Source organism: Amphibalanus amphitrite, unplaced genomic scaffold (genome assembly GCF_019059575.1).
Source record: "Amphibalanus amphitrite isolate SeventyFive unplaced genomic scaffold, NRLGWU_Aamphi_draft 000067F_arrow, whole genome shotgun sequence".
NCBI lineage: Eukaryota > Metazoa > Arthropoda > Thecostraca > Balanomorpha > Balanidae > Amphibalanus > Amphibalanus amphitrite.
Window position 1 is genome coordinate 916,582 of NW_024881563.1, and position 15,290 is coordinate 931,871.

General features: G+C 49.0%; 1 protein-coding gene across 2 annotated transcripts in view; it reads left to right on the forward strand.

The window, feature by feature from the left end:
* The window catches only part of LOC122378894 (protein strawberry notch homolog 1-like), a 550,127-nt gene that overhangs the window by 454,002 nt on the left and 80,835 nt on the right, over window positions 1–15,290 (forward strand). For both annotated transcript variants that reach the window (XR_006256101.1, XM_043360535.1), the window contains exon 23: window positions 9,751–9,870. Coding sequence is in view for 1 of the 2 variants with exons in the window: in XM_043360535.1 (XP_043216470.1) it covers window positions 9,751–9,870 (120 nt within the window). In the remaining variant the exon portion in view is untranslated. The remainder of the gene's footprint in view (window positions 1–9,750; window positions 9,871–15,290) is intronic.

Genomic DNA, 15,290 nt, shown 5'->3' on the forward strand with positions numbered 1-15,290 from the left:
ACATTATCCGCGGTTTCCAGTCTTTTTGTGGTTTTAAACGTTCAAATATGTGAAATGATGCTGGTGCCATGCATTATGGTGGGTGTCAAGGTCACGTGAAGGTCAGGTCAAGGTCATTGACCTTTGATGACCTTGGTTCACTTTTTCGAGTTTTACTTGCTTCTAGGGTAGTTTTTGGTGTTGATTTCGAATTTAGCAACCATTTTGAATATTTACGAAGTAGTTCTGGTGCCTTCGTACCATGTTACGAAGCTGTCAGTAGTAGGTGACACCTATTATGGATGGCCGGCAGGACGTCTACTGGCTGACCTGACCTGACCCGACCTGGCTTAAATGCATGAAGACATCGTCTGTGATCAAAACTAACATGAAATTCGTGATCAGCACCCCAAAATACCCCGTAACATCCTAACTTTACGAAGTTCCAAGAGGTCTCGATTTTCCATCTTTAGTTGGGTCATTGACTTGACTTGGAAAGTCAACTAATGACCTTAGACTTTGAAATTGGATATATTCGGCCTCATCTCGTCATAGACAGCACGCTTGATTTTTCCGCGAAGCTCTAGCTTGATCAGGAGCCAAACGGCTGAGCCGGGGGTCCAATTGACCCCCCTATACTATGTTGATTATGCACATTTACAGGTAACACTCTCACCAGAACACACCAGCCAACATCTGTGCACAATCTGGCTACAATACTACCTATGGTTTGCCCTCTACGAATAAATACGTGCTAGATCGGAAAAATCCCCACTGTGCCGTGGGGGGGGGAGTATCTTGCCCCCCCCCCCCAAGATCTCGAGAACCACGCAAAATAGCGACAAGCAACAAACGGTGTTGGATGGCCCCAGCGAGGAATTACCTTTTGGCTCAATTTCATTGACCTCGGTCAAACCGATGACGTCACAGTTCAGATCAAATGTCGAATTTTCACCGTTTACACGCATTTCAAGAAATGCGTTGTAAAATCGAGAAAAATGCATGTCATTCATCGATAAGGAATCGATGAATGACAATTTTCGATGAGGAATTGTTCGTCAAACACATATTTTGCTATTTGGGGTCACTGATACCAGGCCAGGTCGCAAAGGTCAGGTCACCGGCGTACGGAGGAGTGCGGCGGCGTGAGCCGCTACCATTTGTTCGGGCGGGTCTCCGTCCCCACTCCGTACTGGCAGGCCTCTCGCCAGCGGCGCCGAGGCTCCGTAGGCGTCAGCCAGCTCGGTAGGCTGCGCCGCATGACTACAGCCGGCTTGGCCGGTGCCCGCCGGCGGCGGCGACTCTGCGGTGCTGGCGGCTGGGCCTCCATCCGGGCTTCGAGTTGGCATGCCTCCCGCCGGCGGTGGCGAGGCTCCGTAGACGTAAGAAGTCTCACTCAGCACGGTGGGCTGTGCCGCACAACAGTGGGCTTGGCTGGTGTCCCCCGGCAGCGGCGACACGGCGTAGCCGGCGGCTGTACCTCCGTCCCTTGTCCGCGTGGGTAGGCCTCCCGCCGGCGGCGGCGAGGGTCCGTAGGTGTCAGCCGGCCTGGTAGACTGTGCTGCGGTGCACCCAATCTGGCCAGTGTCCGCCGGCGGCGGTGACACGGCGGGGCCGGCAGCTGCACCTCGGCCCGTGCTCAGCGTTTGTAGGCCTCCCGCCGGCGGCGGCGAGGCTCCGTAGGCTTCAGCAGCTCCATTCGGCTCTGTAGGCTGCACCGCAGTGGCCCCGGGCTGGCCCGTGTCCGCCGGCGGCGGCAACACGGCGTCACCAGCGGCTTCGTTTCCATGGCTGGTCCACGTTGGAAGGCTTCCCGTCGGCGACGGCGAAGCTCCGTGGGCGCCAGCCGGCTCGGTGGGCTGCGTCGCGGTACATCCAGCTCGGTCCGTGTCCGCCTGTGGCGGTGACACGCCGGGGGCTGCCTCCATGGTCTGTGCTGGCCAGCCTCCCGCCGGCGGCGGGCAGGCTCCGTTGACGTCAGCCGGCTCGGTAGGCTGCGCCGCGGTACGGCCGGCTCTTCGGCACGTGTCTGCCGGCGGCAATGACACGGCGGCGCCGGTGGCTACCGATGGGCCTCCCGCCGGCGGCGGCAAGGCTCCGTATACTCGGTCCGTGCTCCAGGTTGGGATGCCTCCCGCCGGCGGCGGCGAGGCTCCGTAGGCGTCCGTAGCTCCGTCCGGCTCTGTGGGCTGCGCCGCAGCACACCCGATTCGGCCCGTGTCCGCCGGCGGCGGTGACACGGCGTTGTCCGGGGCTTCATTACTGTCCGTGGTCTGCGTTGGCCAGCCCCCCGCCGGCGGCGGCGAGGCTCCGTGGACGTCAGCAGCGTCACTCAGCTCCGTGGGCTGCAGCGCAGTGTGCCCGGCTTGGCCCGTGTCCGCCGGCGGCGGTGACACGGCGGTGCCGGCGGCTACCGCTACTAGCGCCACCCCCGGAGAGTCGCATACTGTTGTCACTGCAGATGGCGCCACTGGACGATCGGCCGTGGTGCTGGCCCTCTGGTGGCACACCACCTCAAAATGTCCTGGTTCGCCACACGCACGACAGATGGCGCCAGAGGCGCGACACGTGTCTCCGCCGGCGTGCTGGCGACGGCCACAGGTAGGGCAACGCTCAAGAAACTGACGATTGGTGGCGGCGGCGGCATGGGCGACACTCGGCCGACTGCGGTCCCTCTTGTAGGCCGACAGGTGGGTCACGAAATGTCCCTTGGTGCCGCAGAGGTCTTGGCACGTGACATGGGCACTCAACGTTTTCCCCACTGTCACGGCGTGTCTGAGCGTCGGCTCAGAGTCCTCCAGCCTGCTCACCGCTCCTGTCACACTGTCGCGCACACTGCACTCGACACGGGCTTTGAACGTCGAGGCCGACTTCAGGTGCGGGGTCGGTGTCGCCGACGCCGGCAGGCAGACAGTCCGGCGGGCGGCGGCAGCTGGTCCAACGGATCCCTCAGCGCCTCGCTCAGCCCCCGACTCTGACACTCCGGCTGTCGTGCCCGTCCCGGTCCCCGCGGAGGGCTCTCTGTGCAGCAGCCTCTCCAAACGCTCCAAGCGCTTGTCGGCCTCGGCGGCTCTCTCCGCCTGCCTCTCCAGCAGCGCCGTCAGTTCCTGAATCAAAATTTTCTTCATCGCGCTGTAAGCTGCTCAGTCACGTAATTACAAAACCGACCGCGCCATGTTATGTTTTGGTTCGTTTCGAGTGAAAGAGCATACAATCAATGGAAAACGCGATTTATTTTACTGCGATACGTTCAGGCCGAAAGAATGTCCAAGAAGATAACAAGTATGGCGAGCGCCGCCTCTAGTCGCCCGCGCCAGTCATGCCGCTCGGCGCGCACAGTCAGCTGGCGGCGGCAGAGGCGCTCACAGGCACGGAGCCGGGGCGGCCAGCGGTGGCGGCGGCAGGGGCGCGCGCAGGCGCGGCCAGCAGCCGTGCGGGGGTTGGACCGTAATACAACAACAGGGAATACTTCACATGTTAAAATAAGGCGACGTTCGAGTTTCTCAGGTTCAGTTTTTGCTCGTTTTGCTCGCTAAAACGCGTGCTTTTTCGAAAAACATACTTGGAGCCAGAGTCCTTTTGAAAAGAAAAAACGAACTATAATATCTCTTATCTACACCAATATGTCAGGAAAATGACAGAGACTGAGAAGCTATTAAAAGTTCAGCATATGAAAGGGATGTTATGGCTTATGCACATTGAAAAACATCAGATAATGCTTTTGAACCATCTCATTCACCAGCACACATCAATCCGGCTCCTGGCTTCTGTCAAGGGAACATTCCAAAATAATGCATTATTTTATTTCATTGACCACCTTGCAAAAACACCTCACCACCAAAAACAGAAAAATAGTCAACAGGTAGGTACCAGCTGATTTAGTCATGCTGTGACATGTGCCTTTGAAAAACTTAAGCAGTCAGGGTTGAATAAACACCCCAAGCTTAGCCATTCATGCATGAACAAGTGCAAATTCTGGTTGAGCATTTTAATAAAAATGAAACTAACAGCATTGTAGGTTACAATTATAAAAAGACAATTATAAAAAAGACAAAAATAACAGCAGAGCTTACTCTACAAGGCATAACCATTAATTTTATAACTGACATCCAAATTCGCACCTCCGAAGTTTAACCCACCTACCAGCCACCTGCACATTTCTATGTGCTGCGCAGTGTGCACAGTCACTACAAATTAAAATAGTTTTGAACAATCAAGCAAGTCAGGACTGGTATGCAGATTCACAAGTTCTCTCAACATCTTCAACTACCAGCAATCAAGAGCACCTTGTGATCTCATGGTAACTCCGCAGATCCATCTTCTGTTTTCCATTTTCAGTTTTCAATTGAAATATAAGTTCCATCTGGGAGACACATGTTGCATTATTATGTTTAAACAATTATTATGCTTGAGCTTTTGGTTTTCATGTGAACTTCACTTCAAAAGTTGATTCAATTTTTAAAGTTGATATAATTTGCATAATGCTACGATCACGGCGCACCAAATCACATATAACTTAAAAATAACCCAGCTAAAAACATATTCTTCAGCAAACTATGAGAGCTATCTGATCCATGCTGCGTTTAAATAATTAACGATCGCCAAAATCAGTCAAAATATGACAATTAAATTAGTATATACTTCATAAAACTCTTATTTGTGAGGCAATGCGCAACAGAAATGCGAGGGAATTTGGTAGTAATCTGGTAGCAATTATGAAGGATTTCCCCTGTGGCTGATAAAAATCAATTGAAACAAATTTTTTAACGCAGAGGAAATCCTTCATTATGAGTTGCAGGGACCATTTGATTGGCCCATTTTAGTTAAATATAGGCCGAATGTTTCGATTTCAACCCCATTTATCGTAATGAGACGAATCCATTGGCTTAGTGGTACGTCTTTTGAACACATATAGGCCTTGGATTTCTCCTTATCCAGCCTGAAACACACCATGATTTGCATGCATTGCTATGGGTGAAGGAAAATTCTTACGCCGTGATGACGTCACGGAAAAGGAATTCTGAAGCTCGTGAACGGGGGCTGCATGCGATGGTGCATAAGAATCAGGGGCCTGAGAACCTGAAACGGCTGATATCTTTCCGTGCCGATGTGTCTGAGCGCGAAACCCGTGCAACCGCCGCCGGTCTGCTGCATACGCGCCGGTGCCGCTTAGAGTGTAGTAGGAAAACCGTGCCCACTCGCTCTTTGTACAGTGTACACCTGGAACCAACTGGAAAGCCACATCCGCGACAAATCCTAGCTACGTGCCTGCTTATAACCATATAACTCCAAGCGCAGCGCACACCAACGCACACAATTTGCAAATGGTATCCATCCAATTCGCTGCATGTAAACAAGTTCAAAGACTGCACTTATCTGAAACCACCACTCTGCCTCACACTGACGCAGGATATGAGATGAGACCGGCAAACATTCTCAAGGTTAGTCCTAAAAAGAATCACACCACTGATTCTTCAAACACTGCTCAAAACCAGACCAACTATCAAGTTCGTCAAACAGAAGACTCGGACAGTCCTAGTAAATGAGGTCAAGCAAGCACCATTTCACAATTTAGACCACCCCGTCAGGGGCGGCGCCACGGGTTTTCGATAGGGGGGGGGGACGGGGACTGTAGCTGTCCGAAAATTCCAAAAGTAGATACTGATCGTGTATGCAAAAAAAAAAACGAGGCACGTAACGCCGCGAAACTTGGCAAAGTCCAAAACACATCGAATGGTGCATCCCGTTTCCAAACTTATCCTAGGACACCTAAGATCGATCACCTTTTCAAGCATCCTTGCCTCTAAATCAAAATTTGCAGTCTTGCCAACTCAAAGCTGGTTTCCTACAAGCTGCGAATTGCTTAGGGATCCTACTGGCCGCGTGGCCGAGTGGATTGGGTGTCCGGCTGGAAATCCGGAGGCGGGAAGTTCGCGACCGGTCGGTCAGTGTCGAGTAGCAGTGCCAACTATTCTTACGTTTCGTACTTTCAAATTTTCGATCTTACGTCTGGTCAGCTTCATGGCTTCACCATCATATAGTCATGGAGGAAAAGTGGGAATGTCTTCTGCTCTGACAAGTGCGCCAAAACTGCAATATAATTTCTGAATCATGACATCACCACCTGATCCATATGCAACGGGCAGGGTGCAGCTAATGGCTAGCCGTCAGTGGTCATGTCATTGGTGGTCACTCAAAAGGTCATGCTAGGTCATGGAAGGTCACCAGCCGTTATTTGATCACACTTTCTGATGGATTTTACTTACCAAGAGCTTCGCGGGAAAAACGAGCGCATGCCGCATGCCAGGCGCGGATACAAGGGGGGGGGGGCATGGGGGCCATGGCCCCCCCTTGGCCGATTTTTTTTTTCAAAAATAAAATAAAAAGTTAAAAAGTTAAAAAGCTGAAAAGGGGGCCTCCTGAAAATAAAGTGGCCGAAATCCGATGAGTTTTTTTTTAACCTACCCACTTAGTTATTTCTTAGAAGACTAGCTGAGAAGACTTCTTTGTTAGAAGATTGGTAAAGCTTTTCATAACTTGGAGGTCTCTTATACTCACAGAGATGACCACTTTTACAGGGCCTCCTAACCTGCACAGAGGGCCTCCAAGCCTGCACAGATGTTGAGATGTTGCCTGAACAGCTAGATAAGCTCAATAGACGCAGTTTTTTTTGGGGGGGGGGCCCAACAAGTGGGAAGATGGGGCCTCCAACAGGTGGGATTATGGGGGGGGGGGCTCCTGGTTTCTAATGGCCCCTCCCTTGGAGATTTTCTGGATCCGCCCCTGCCGCATGCACCGTTGAAAAAAAATTGACTGAAAGGGTCTCAGGTCCGGCGGCCTCTGCAGGTGAAATGCCCAGGGTAGGATTCCGGTCCTTGTTGATTAACTTCGTCAAAAATAGCAGTAGAGCTGTGATGTCGGCACCATTGTGTTCGTCATGATCGAGCTGGCACGACCTGCATCGTTCTCATATTCACCCTCCAATCGTAACAACACAGCATGGGGATTGGCAAATGGCGGGGCACCCCCTTTGGGAGGTAATGAAGGTCTCTGGAAACCTCATCCCTCATCTCTTTAGCATTAGTGGCTCTCCTTATGGAACAGGTTTCTTGACTGGTCTGTTTCACCCCAGAATTCAAAGACTAGTCAAGGTAAAACCGAGCGCACCACAGTGAGCACAATTTGATAAGCTGGTGTATCTCAGTTTACATGTAGAACCTTTCACGTATCACGTACCTAAAACACTTTCGTGCACTCATGCAAAAGCAACTGCCATGTTTCAACAGCTGGTAATGGCATTTTCACAGCCGCTGACGTAAGAAGGGGAGGGGGGGGGGCTCGATTAGACCCCCAGCCGCTCGGCCGCCGACCGAACTTAGTTTTGCAGAAAAAAAAACGAGTGCTATCGAATCCCTTGACGAGAGGGAGCCGATGCTACCCAATTATAAGGTCTTGGGCTACTGCGTGCTTTTTTGGTCCTGCCTGTGATCTACCCGAACACTTCTCCCCACAAGTGCTGGGGTTAAATGGCATAGATTTCAAATGGTTCCTGTGGTAGAACTGCCATGCTTGAATTTGACTAATTAGGAATAGAAAATATCCATATATAGTAACGAAATCTATGGAATTTCAGTTAACTTGGTTTTGTCGGCAATGGGGTCTGGCAGTGGGGTGGGGAGGTAATAACCCTGCCTGGCGCCCCAAAAGGGGGGGGGGGCACGATCCCCGAGGCCCTGCCGATCACCTTATAACTACAGGCATCACAGCTCCACACCTTTTGCAGATGGCCAGGACCCCCTGCGATACATCCCAACAGCAATCTTTATTCAGAACCTGCCTTGATTAACCAACGATGCATTAAATGCGACGGATAACTTTACAATGCATTATTATCAACTATTGAACGGGCCTCGCCGATAGGGGGGTACTGTACCCCCTAACTTTCGATAGCGGGGGACCTGTCCCCCCCGTCCCCCCCCCCCGGTGGCGCCGCCCATGCACCCCGTGGTTTCACATGAAACCCAATCAGTAACCATTCTCGTTTTGTTTTCTCAGTGTGAGTCTGTTCCAGTCGCACTTCCTAACACCTAACTCCTCCAAGATTCCTTCCCTGTTCCAGTGGCAGCTCTAGCCCCTACAAAGCCAAGGAGGGCCCTGCTCCAACCTCCTCTAGCTTGCTCTTGGAGGAGTTTAAAGGTGTTAGGAAGTGCGACTGGAACAGACTCACTGCCTCCTTTCTATCTCCATATACCTATCTACTGTTAACGCCAGACCCCTTGAGACCCTAATTTTTCGCGATTACTTTTAAATGCGTGAAGGAATTTCAACCAAGCTCAGGACATGGCCGTTTCAAGACAGGCCGAAACTTTTACAATTTAGATATTTTATCGCCATTTCAATATTTCAGGCACTTGTCATTGACTCGTAATGTTAAATTTCGAGCAAGATTTTCATCCGGTGTGTAGAGGCTATCACCAGTCAGTCTGTGATTCGTTATGACGTCACAGCTAAGCCCCGCCTCTGTGGTCTTGGCCTGCGGCGGTTTCGGGCCGGCGCGCGGTCACTCTCGCTGTGGCGGAGAGCGGGGACGGGCGACGGTCGAGCGGTGCCGAAAGCCGGCGGAGTTGTGCGTAGCGTCTTGGCTGACAGTGCCCAGAGAGCGACATGATGACTAAGGAGTCATAAATGCTCAATGCGCATTGCTTCTACAATGCTGATATGTTCGCTGATATATTTTTTTTTTTATAAGCTGCAAATGACGGGCAGATGGCATATAACTGACATAAGGTTAGGAAATATTCACCTGTATTTAAAGCCTATGGCGTTGCAGATAATGCGATAATGGGATGTCGGATGTCACCAAGTAGCTGCCGATTTGTACATCGCTATGCAACCATCGAACAACGCAATAATAAGTTAATTGCCTGAGCTTTACATCATACGGCTCGCTCGTATTTCAAACAGATACCCTACATCGAAAATCGTATTTGTTAGGAATCGTTAACGTTTGTTCGAAGCACGACTGAGTAGTAGGTTGAGGAGTGATGGTCCTCTTGGTCCTATATACAAGAGTCAACAAGAGCCTAACATTTACTTGACCGTCTGCTGCAATTGACTCATAGCACGTGAAGCGTCAGCGAAATTCATAGTCCTTCACAGATGGCAGGGGTGTCGTTTGTACAGAGGTCGCTGATGGGCACGGGTCAATGCCGCAGTCGTGGGCGGAGCCTAATGTCATATGACGTAGAAAGCCTCTATCCAGGATGGAAAAACAGTTAACATTACGAGTTAATGACAAGTGCCTGAAATATTGAAATGGCGATAAAATATCTAAATTGTAAAAGTTTCGGCCTGTCTTGAAACGGCCATGTCCTGAGCTTGGTTGAAATTCCTTCACGCATTTAAAAGTAATCGCGAAAAATTAGGGTCTCAAGGGGTCTGGCGTTAACAGTAAATCAAAACTAGTTGAGCACAATTAAACCTCCATATGGCATTCTCCAAGCTTCAAACCATGAGGTGAACTCCAGAAACTCGCACTTTTCACTCTATAAATACAAAAAATGTGCCGTAAACTATCCCATTTTCCCGTTCACTTACACGGAGCTGCCCCAACATGGCGGCGCCCAGTGCATACCCTCGCTTGTCAGCTGCTCTATCTAGTCTGTATATCTATGCTTCTGAGCCTCTGCCCCCCCCCCCCCGTGAAAATTGCTTAGGAGGCCCTGGCCTTCGCTGCATGTAGCTGACGGATTTTACCGTGTCGTCTGGTAGGTGCGCAACGGCAAGCTGACGGCCATGCTGGCCACGCTGGCGGATTCATCGTCCAAAATGAAGCAAGTGAAGAAGGAGGACCAGCTGTACACCGTGTGTCGGCCCAACACGGGCGTCCAGGTGAGCCCACGCCAATAGGGGCGTCAAAGTCACCGCATTGCCCACATGGTGGCTGCTCCTTACCCGGCTCCGTGCAGAAGCGGCTGGCTGACAAGTTACTGTGATTTTTCATCACGTAAAAGGGAATTTTACTATTTATACAGGTAAATAGTGATAATGATAACGCAATACGGGCAAGCACAACAATCTCAATGGAGGCGATCTGTCTCGACACCTGCTGTTGCGCGTGGACCTTCAGGTTGCAGCCGCTTCACGCGCAGCCGTTCAGCCAGACGAATCGTCCAGAGGCCAGTTTTACCAACAGAAAAAGAGCCGCCTGCCGCAATTTTTCTGTAAAAAAAAAGAAAAGAAAAAACGGCCGACGAGTTTCACCAAGCAGGCGAAAAAATATCCGCCGGCGTGGAAAAAAATATCAGCCAGAAAAATAGCCATCGAGTTTCACCAACGTAAAATGCGGTATTAATGGAGTGTTTAGGGGAAGGTGGGGTAAGACGGACCAGCTAAGGTTAGAGGCCGCAAATCTTGCTAGTTGCTACAGTGTTGTCGTAACTCAAATTGTTTATAGTCTTCTAAATGCTCAATCCTTCCTCTTTTGATATGTGCAAAGACTGAGCTTCAACTTAAAGAAGTCCAGGTGGTTGATGCTATGAAAGGGAGACATGTCAAAATCTCCGGCAAGAAAAAAAAACGTGGGGAAAGACGGACCACCCAGCAGTGCGTACTATCCATTCATGTTTGTTACACTTCTGCACTGTACTCTTGTTAGTAAAAGTAAACAGAGTGGTTAAATAACAAAATGAGCCTTTATTCTATATGGAAGTGCAGCTAAAAGCTAGGAAACCGTGTGTTGATTGTCGTTTGGCATTAATGCATGCTAGATGAGCACTTGAATGCATGGCTCACATGCAACAAGACTCCTTCCTTTTTTTTATAAATTTAGTCCGAACCTTTTGATGGGAAGGATTCACAAGGACAGAGCCACCGCTAAGCAAAGCTTGTTGCGATGACCCTGCCCTCTACCCTCCGATCGCGCAATTCCGGTGCTATGGCAGAATTTAGAGTCCAAAGTTTAACGTGCGCACAAAGCCGCGCACGGCCGGTCCCCTCGCTGACTTCGCCTGGCTACGGCCTGCCACCAACCGCAACCATACCTGTCAGGAGGCCCATAAATGTCGAGCGCCCGTCGCGCCTCGAACCCGGACTGTCATAACCGGGGACGCGTGCTCTCACCACGCGGAGTCCAACGCTCTAACCAACTGAGCTACGGGACCGGCAAAAAATAAAATAGCTGACTATTTTATTTTTAGAAATAAGGTAGTCAGCTATTTTTTTATTTTATTTAAAAAATATGTTTAAAAAAAAATTATTTAAAAAAAATAAAATTCCTGAAAAAATAAAATAGCTGACTAAAACTTCTATTAATGTTTTAGCAAAAATTTTCATATGCGGGGTAAAATGGACCATTACACGGTAAGATAGAACACAGTGGTCCGTCTTGCCCCAATTCTAAATTATGTCATTATTATGACGTATATGTTAAATAGCCCAACATTGCGAAACCTTACCTGTCCTTAAGTGTGACTACAACATTGTTGTTCACAGTAAAGTGCAAATAAAAACTAAGCATGCAAGAAAGGCGCCGAAACTAAATCACCCTTAGACCTCCTATATTAGATCGTCTTGACGAAAAACAACATTTTTCTCAATAGCTCAAAATCCATGCATCCTGCACGGTTAGTCGGAAGCTCATTTCATCCACAAAAGAAGCGATATATGCCATTCGAAAGCTGACGGTGAGCTGATTCTAAAAAAAAAAAATTCATATATCGAAATCGTTCGATGGCCTTTATCAAAAATTGTGTTTTTGTAAAAACGTAATATTTTTTTGTTCAACGAGCTGTCCAGGATAGTCTAGAAATCATTGGCATGTTTTTTTTCCAGTGAAAGCTGAATACCAAAGGAACAATATACAGCAATAAAACATTCTCAAATAAGAATATGCGCCTTTCACAGCCGGCAACAACGCGCAATTACATAACTGAGCGTCACGATGGATCAAGCTCAGCCATACAGAAGCGTGAAATGACCCATATCGACTCGCAGACCCGGCGCTATGGCTCGTTTGACCGGCCACGGACGAGACGTTCGGCTAAGAGACGAGACGTCTTACCCCACCTTCCCCTATCTGCGCTATTATATGTAGAAAAACAGCGTTAAAAATAGACAGTCCATTTTTTATGCCGTGTTGAAATAATCGGCCTTATTTAGTTAGGTATTCATTTGAGTAGGATTGCGGTTCGCGCGGAGCGCCATGTCCCTTACAACATCAAAACAAGGGCGGCAGTGGCGGCGCCACGAATTTTCGCCAGTGGGGGCAAGCTTGAGGTGACCCGACTGTTGTCTGATACGCCAATCTGCAAAATCCATGAGCACCTTGCCCCTAGATGTTGCCATCTATATTACTATTTGAGGAGGGTGCGTCTGTCCGTTACCGAGGTCCCGACTTGGTGGTGCTTTGCGTGGACTACAGGCCAGACCGTTGCACCTAGCCCGGTGAAATTTGCACAACTTATAGATCAAAGATAAGCGACGTGCCTTTGAGGGGTCTCAGCTCGATCGGGTCGTTAGTGAGCGCGTGGCGCGTGCTCAAAAAGTGCAAATTCGCGTCATAGACTATACATGTATAAATCGGCTTGCAAAATCGGGCGAAAATGGCTAAATTTGCCCGACACGGGTCCGATCCCCGTGCAATATCTCGGTAACCGTGGGCCGGATCGGCACGGGGAAAACAGCATCATGTAGATAATTGAACAGGTTATCGAATGATATGCAGTACAGGGGATGGCACGTGCCACGTGCACCCGTGAGGGTGCTTTGGTTGAAAAATTGCGGTTTTTGACGGATTTTGGAATTGATTTTATTTTTAGGTGACCATTAAACGGAGCGAGTTGGAACAGCGCCTATTGGCAAGAGAAATGTACCGCCTCTCATGGAAAAATTGTGGAAAGCTGATTGATCCAAATCAAGGTGGTACAAATCACGGGAGAAAATGGTGTTTGTCAATTTTGTGCCACTTTATTAATCACACGGGTCTTGCTCCATGATCTGATATCTCTGGCAATTAAAAATGGCACCGTTGGAAAGAGCATTCAATTCTGTCCAAAATTCACTCATCATTTTTGCATGATGAGCAACAGTATTCTTAAAAATGTAAATGTTCCAAACCATTACATTGTCATTTTTAGCGAAATTCATCGATGGCCCTCAAAGGACTTTACGCCAGTTTTCAAATCATTCTTGAAAGCATGATAATACGACACGGGCACCTCGATGCGATGTATCTTTTTTGTTTTATTACAAAATACTTGGCCTTCAAAAAGGAATCGAACGAAATGGATACCAACCAAATCGATACAGACCAACCCAATACCCACGGGTCAACAATAACCCTTCTTCGCGTTGCGGAGCACGCGGGTAACCCTAGTTCAAAACTATTATGGTTTCAGGTTTCATGCATACGTATGAGCTTAACCCTCGCAGGCCTGGAAGGGGTGGGGGCGTTTTTTGCCTCCCCATGGCAAATATTTACGATACGTCACGAACGCTTAGGGATAGAAAGACGAAACTTGCTGCACCTTATTTTTGAAGCAAAAAATTTGGACCTAGCCTGCTTGATAACGTCTCAGGGCCGATATTTCTAGACTCCTGCACGGCAAACTTCGGCGTCACAGACGTGAACCTCAACCAGCTGCCAAAAATAGTTTTAGAGATAGAGACAAATTGCGAGCACGGTTGTGTAGCATTTGACCTAGAAGAAAATGCTTAAGTAACTTTGGTGACCTGAGGTCAGAGGTCAGGTCAACGACCGGGAGCTGGGGCTTTAGTTTTTTTTTCGCAAGTAACTTCAACAAAAAGGTCCTAGAGCTACGGCAGTGGTACCTGCGCATTCGTCTCGTCGAGACACGTCGAATGGCTTATATATTGTTTTGAAAAAGTCAAGTTTTATGTTGACCTCATGTGACCTCGAATGACCTTTGGTTGACTTTGACACATGAAATGTCGTTTGTGATGATTTCATAGCTGCTGATCACGATTCTGGTATCCATTTTGCTCTAAGCATTCATTTAGAGCAGGGGTGGGCAAAGTCCGGCCCGCGGGCCGGATGCGGCCCGCCAAGCTCCGGCGTCCGGCCCGTGGCCTGGATAGGCAGCCAGCATTGCAATCCGGCCCGCGAGACCTATGATTCCTAGTGTGTGTGTGCATTTTACCTAAGCAGACTTGATTTTTAGTATGGTTGTCATGGGTCAAAACTCAAAAGTCATTCGTTTGTAAGTGTAACTATAGGTATTTGTCTCTGTCATGAGCCAGTCATTGCCCGTCGTTGGTCAGTCGCGCCATAGCAACATAGCATCCATTTTAGTCATTAACAAACGAAGCTCTGGCGAGCTTAGCACTCAGGCCCCCCCCCCCCCCCAGTTGCTCACAAATGCAACACCCGGCCCGCGCTCCCAAAAGTTTGCCCGCCCCTGATTTAGAGCCTCAGGATGGCAAAACATGTCTGTCAATTATCATGCCTGTCTTGAATAAGTGAAATAGCCTCTTGTGACTTTGAACTTGTAGCAGCCTTGTATCGTAAGCTAAAGCACAAATAGGGGTCCGCTAAGCTTTAAAACATTTCAAGACATCTCGGAATTTAGTATGCAAGATATAAAAGAGTGCAAAGTTTGTGGTCAATTTTGAGCATGACCGTGACCTTGAATTTGAATGTTATGCACATCATCGGGATACCCAGACTCTCTTCTTTCGTGTAACCTTCGCATGTGTATGGGGGTCGGATAGACCCCCCCCATGGTTTTTCGCGGATGACTCGCGCAAAAAGCGGCCGATCGCGACAAACTTTCAGTACCCTCGAGTTGATCAATTTTACACCTACTCTGAAAATTTCATAACCCTGACCCAAGTGACCTTTGACCTGTGACCTATTTCTAGAGGTCATGTTTGGCCGGACTCACTATTCGGCGTATGTCTGCTCGCCTTAGCCGCGCGGTTGCAAGATTCTCGTGGTTTCAAACGTTCAAACATGTGATTTGATGTTTCTCCCATGCATTTGGGTGGATGTCAAGGTCACCTGAAGGTCAGGTCACGTCATTGACCTTTGGGGGCGTTCCACGACAAATCGACAAATAAAAAATTAAATTTGCACCCACATATTTTATTTTTCGTTGAAAACTGGTGTAAGGGGTTATGATGGGCGGGGAAGCCAGCTGTGGCAAGGATTTTTTTCTTCGACCAACGGTTTCCGAGATATAGCCTCGGGCAATTCCTGGAGGTCACGCTGCAACCCTATGTTTGGCGGCTTATTACTCAGAAACTATTGGTTTTCTATGATAAAACCTTTATATGATTCAACTCACAATCAA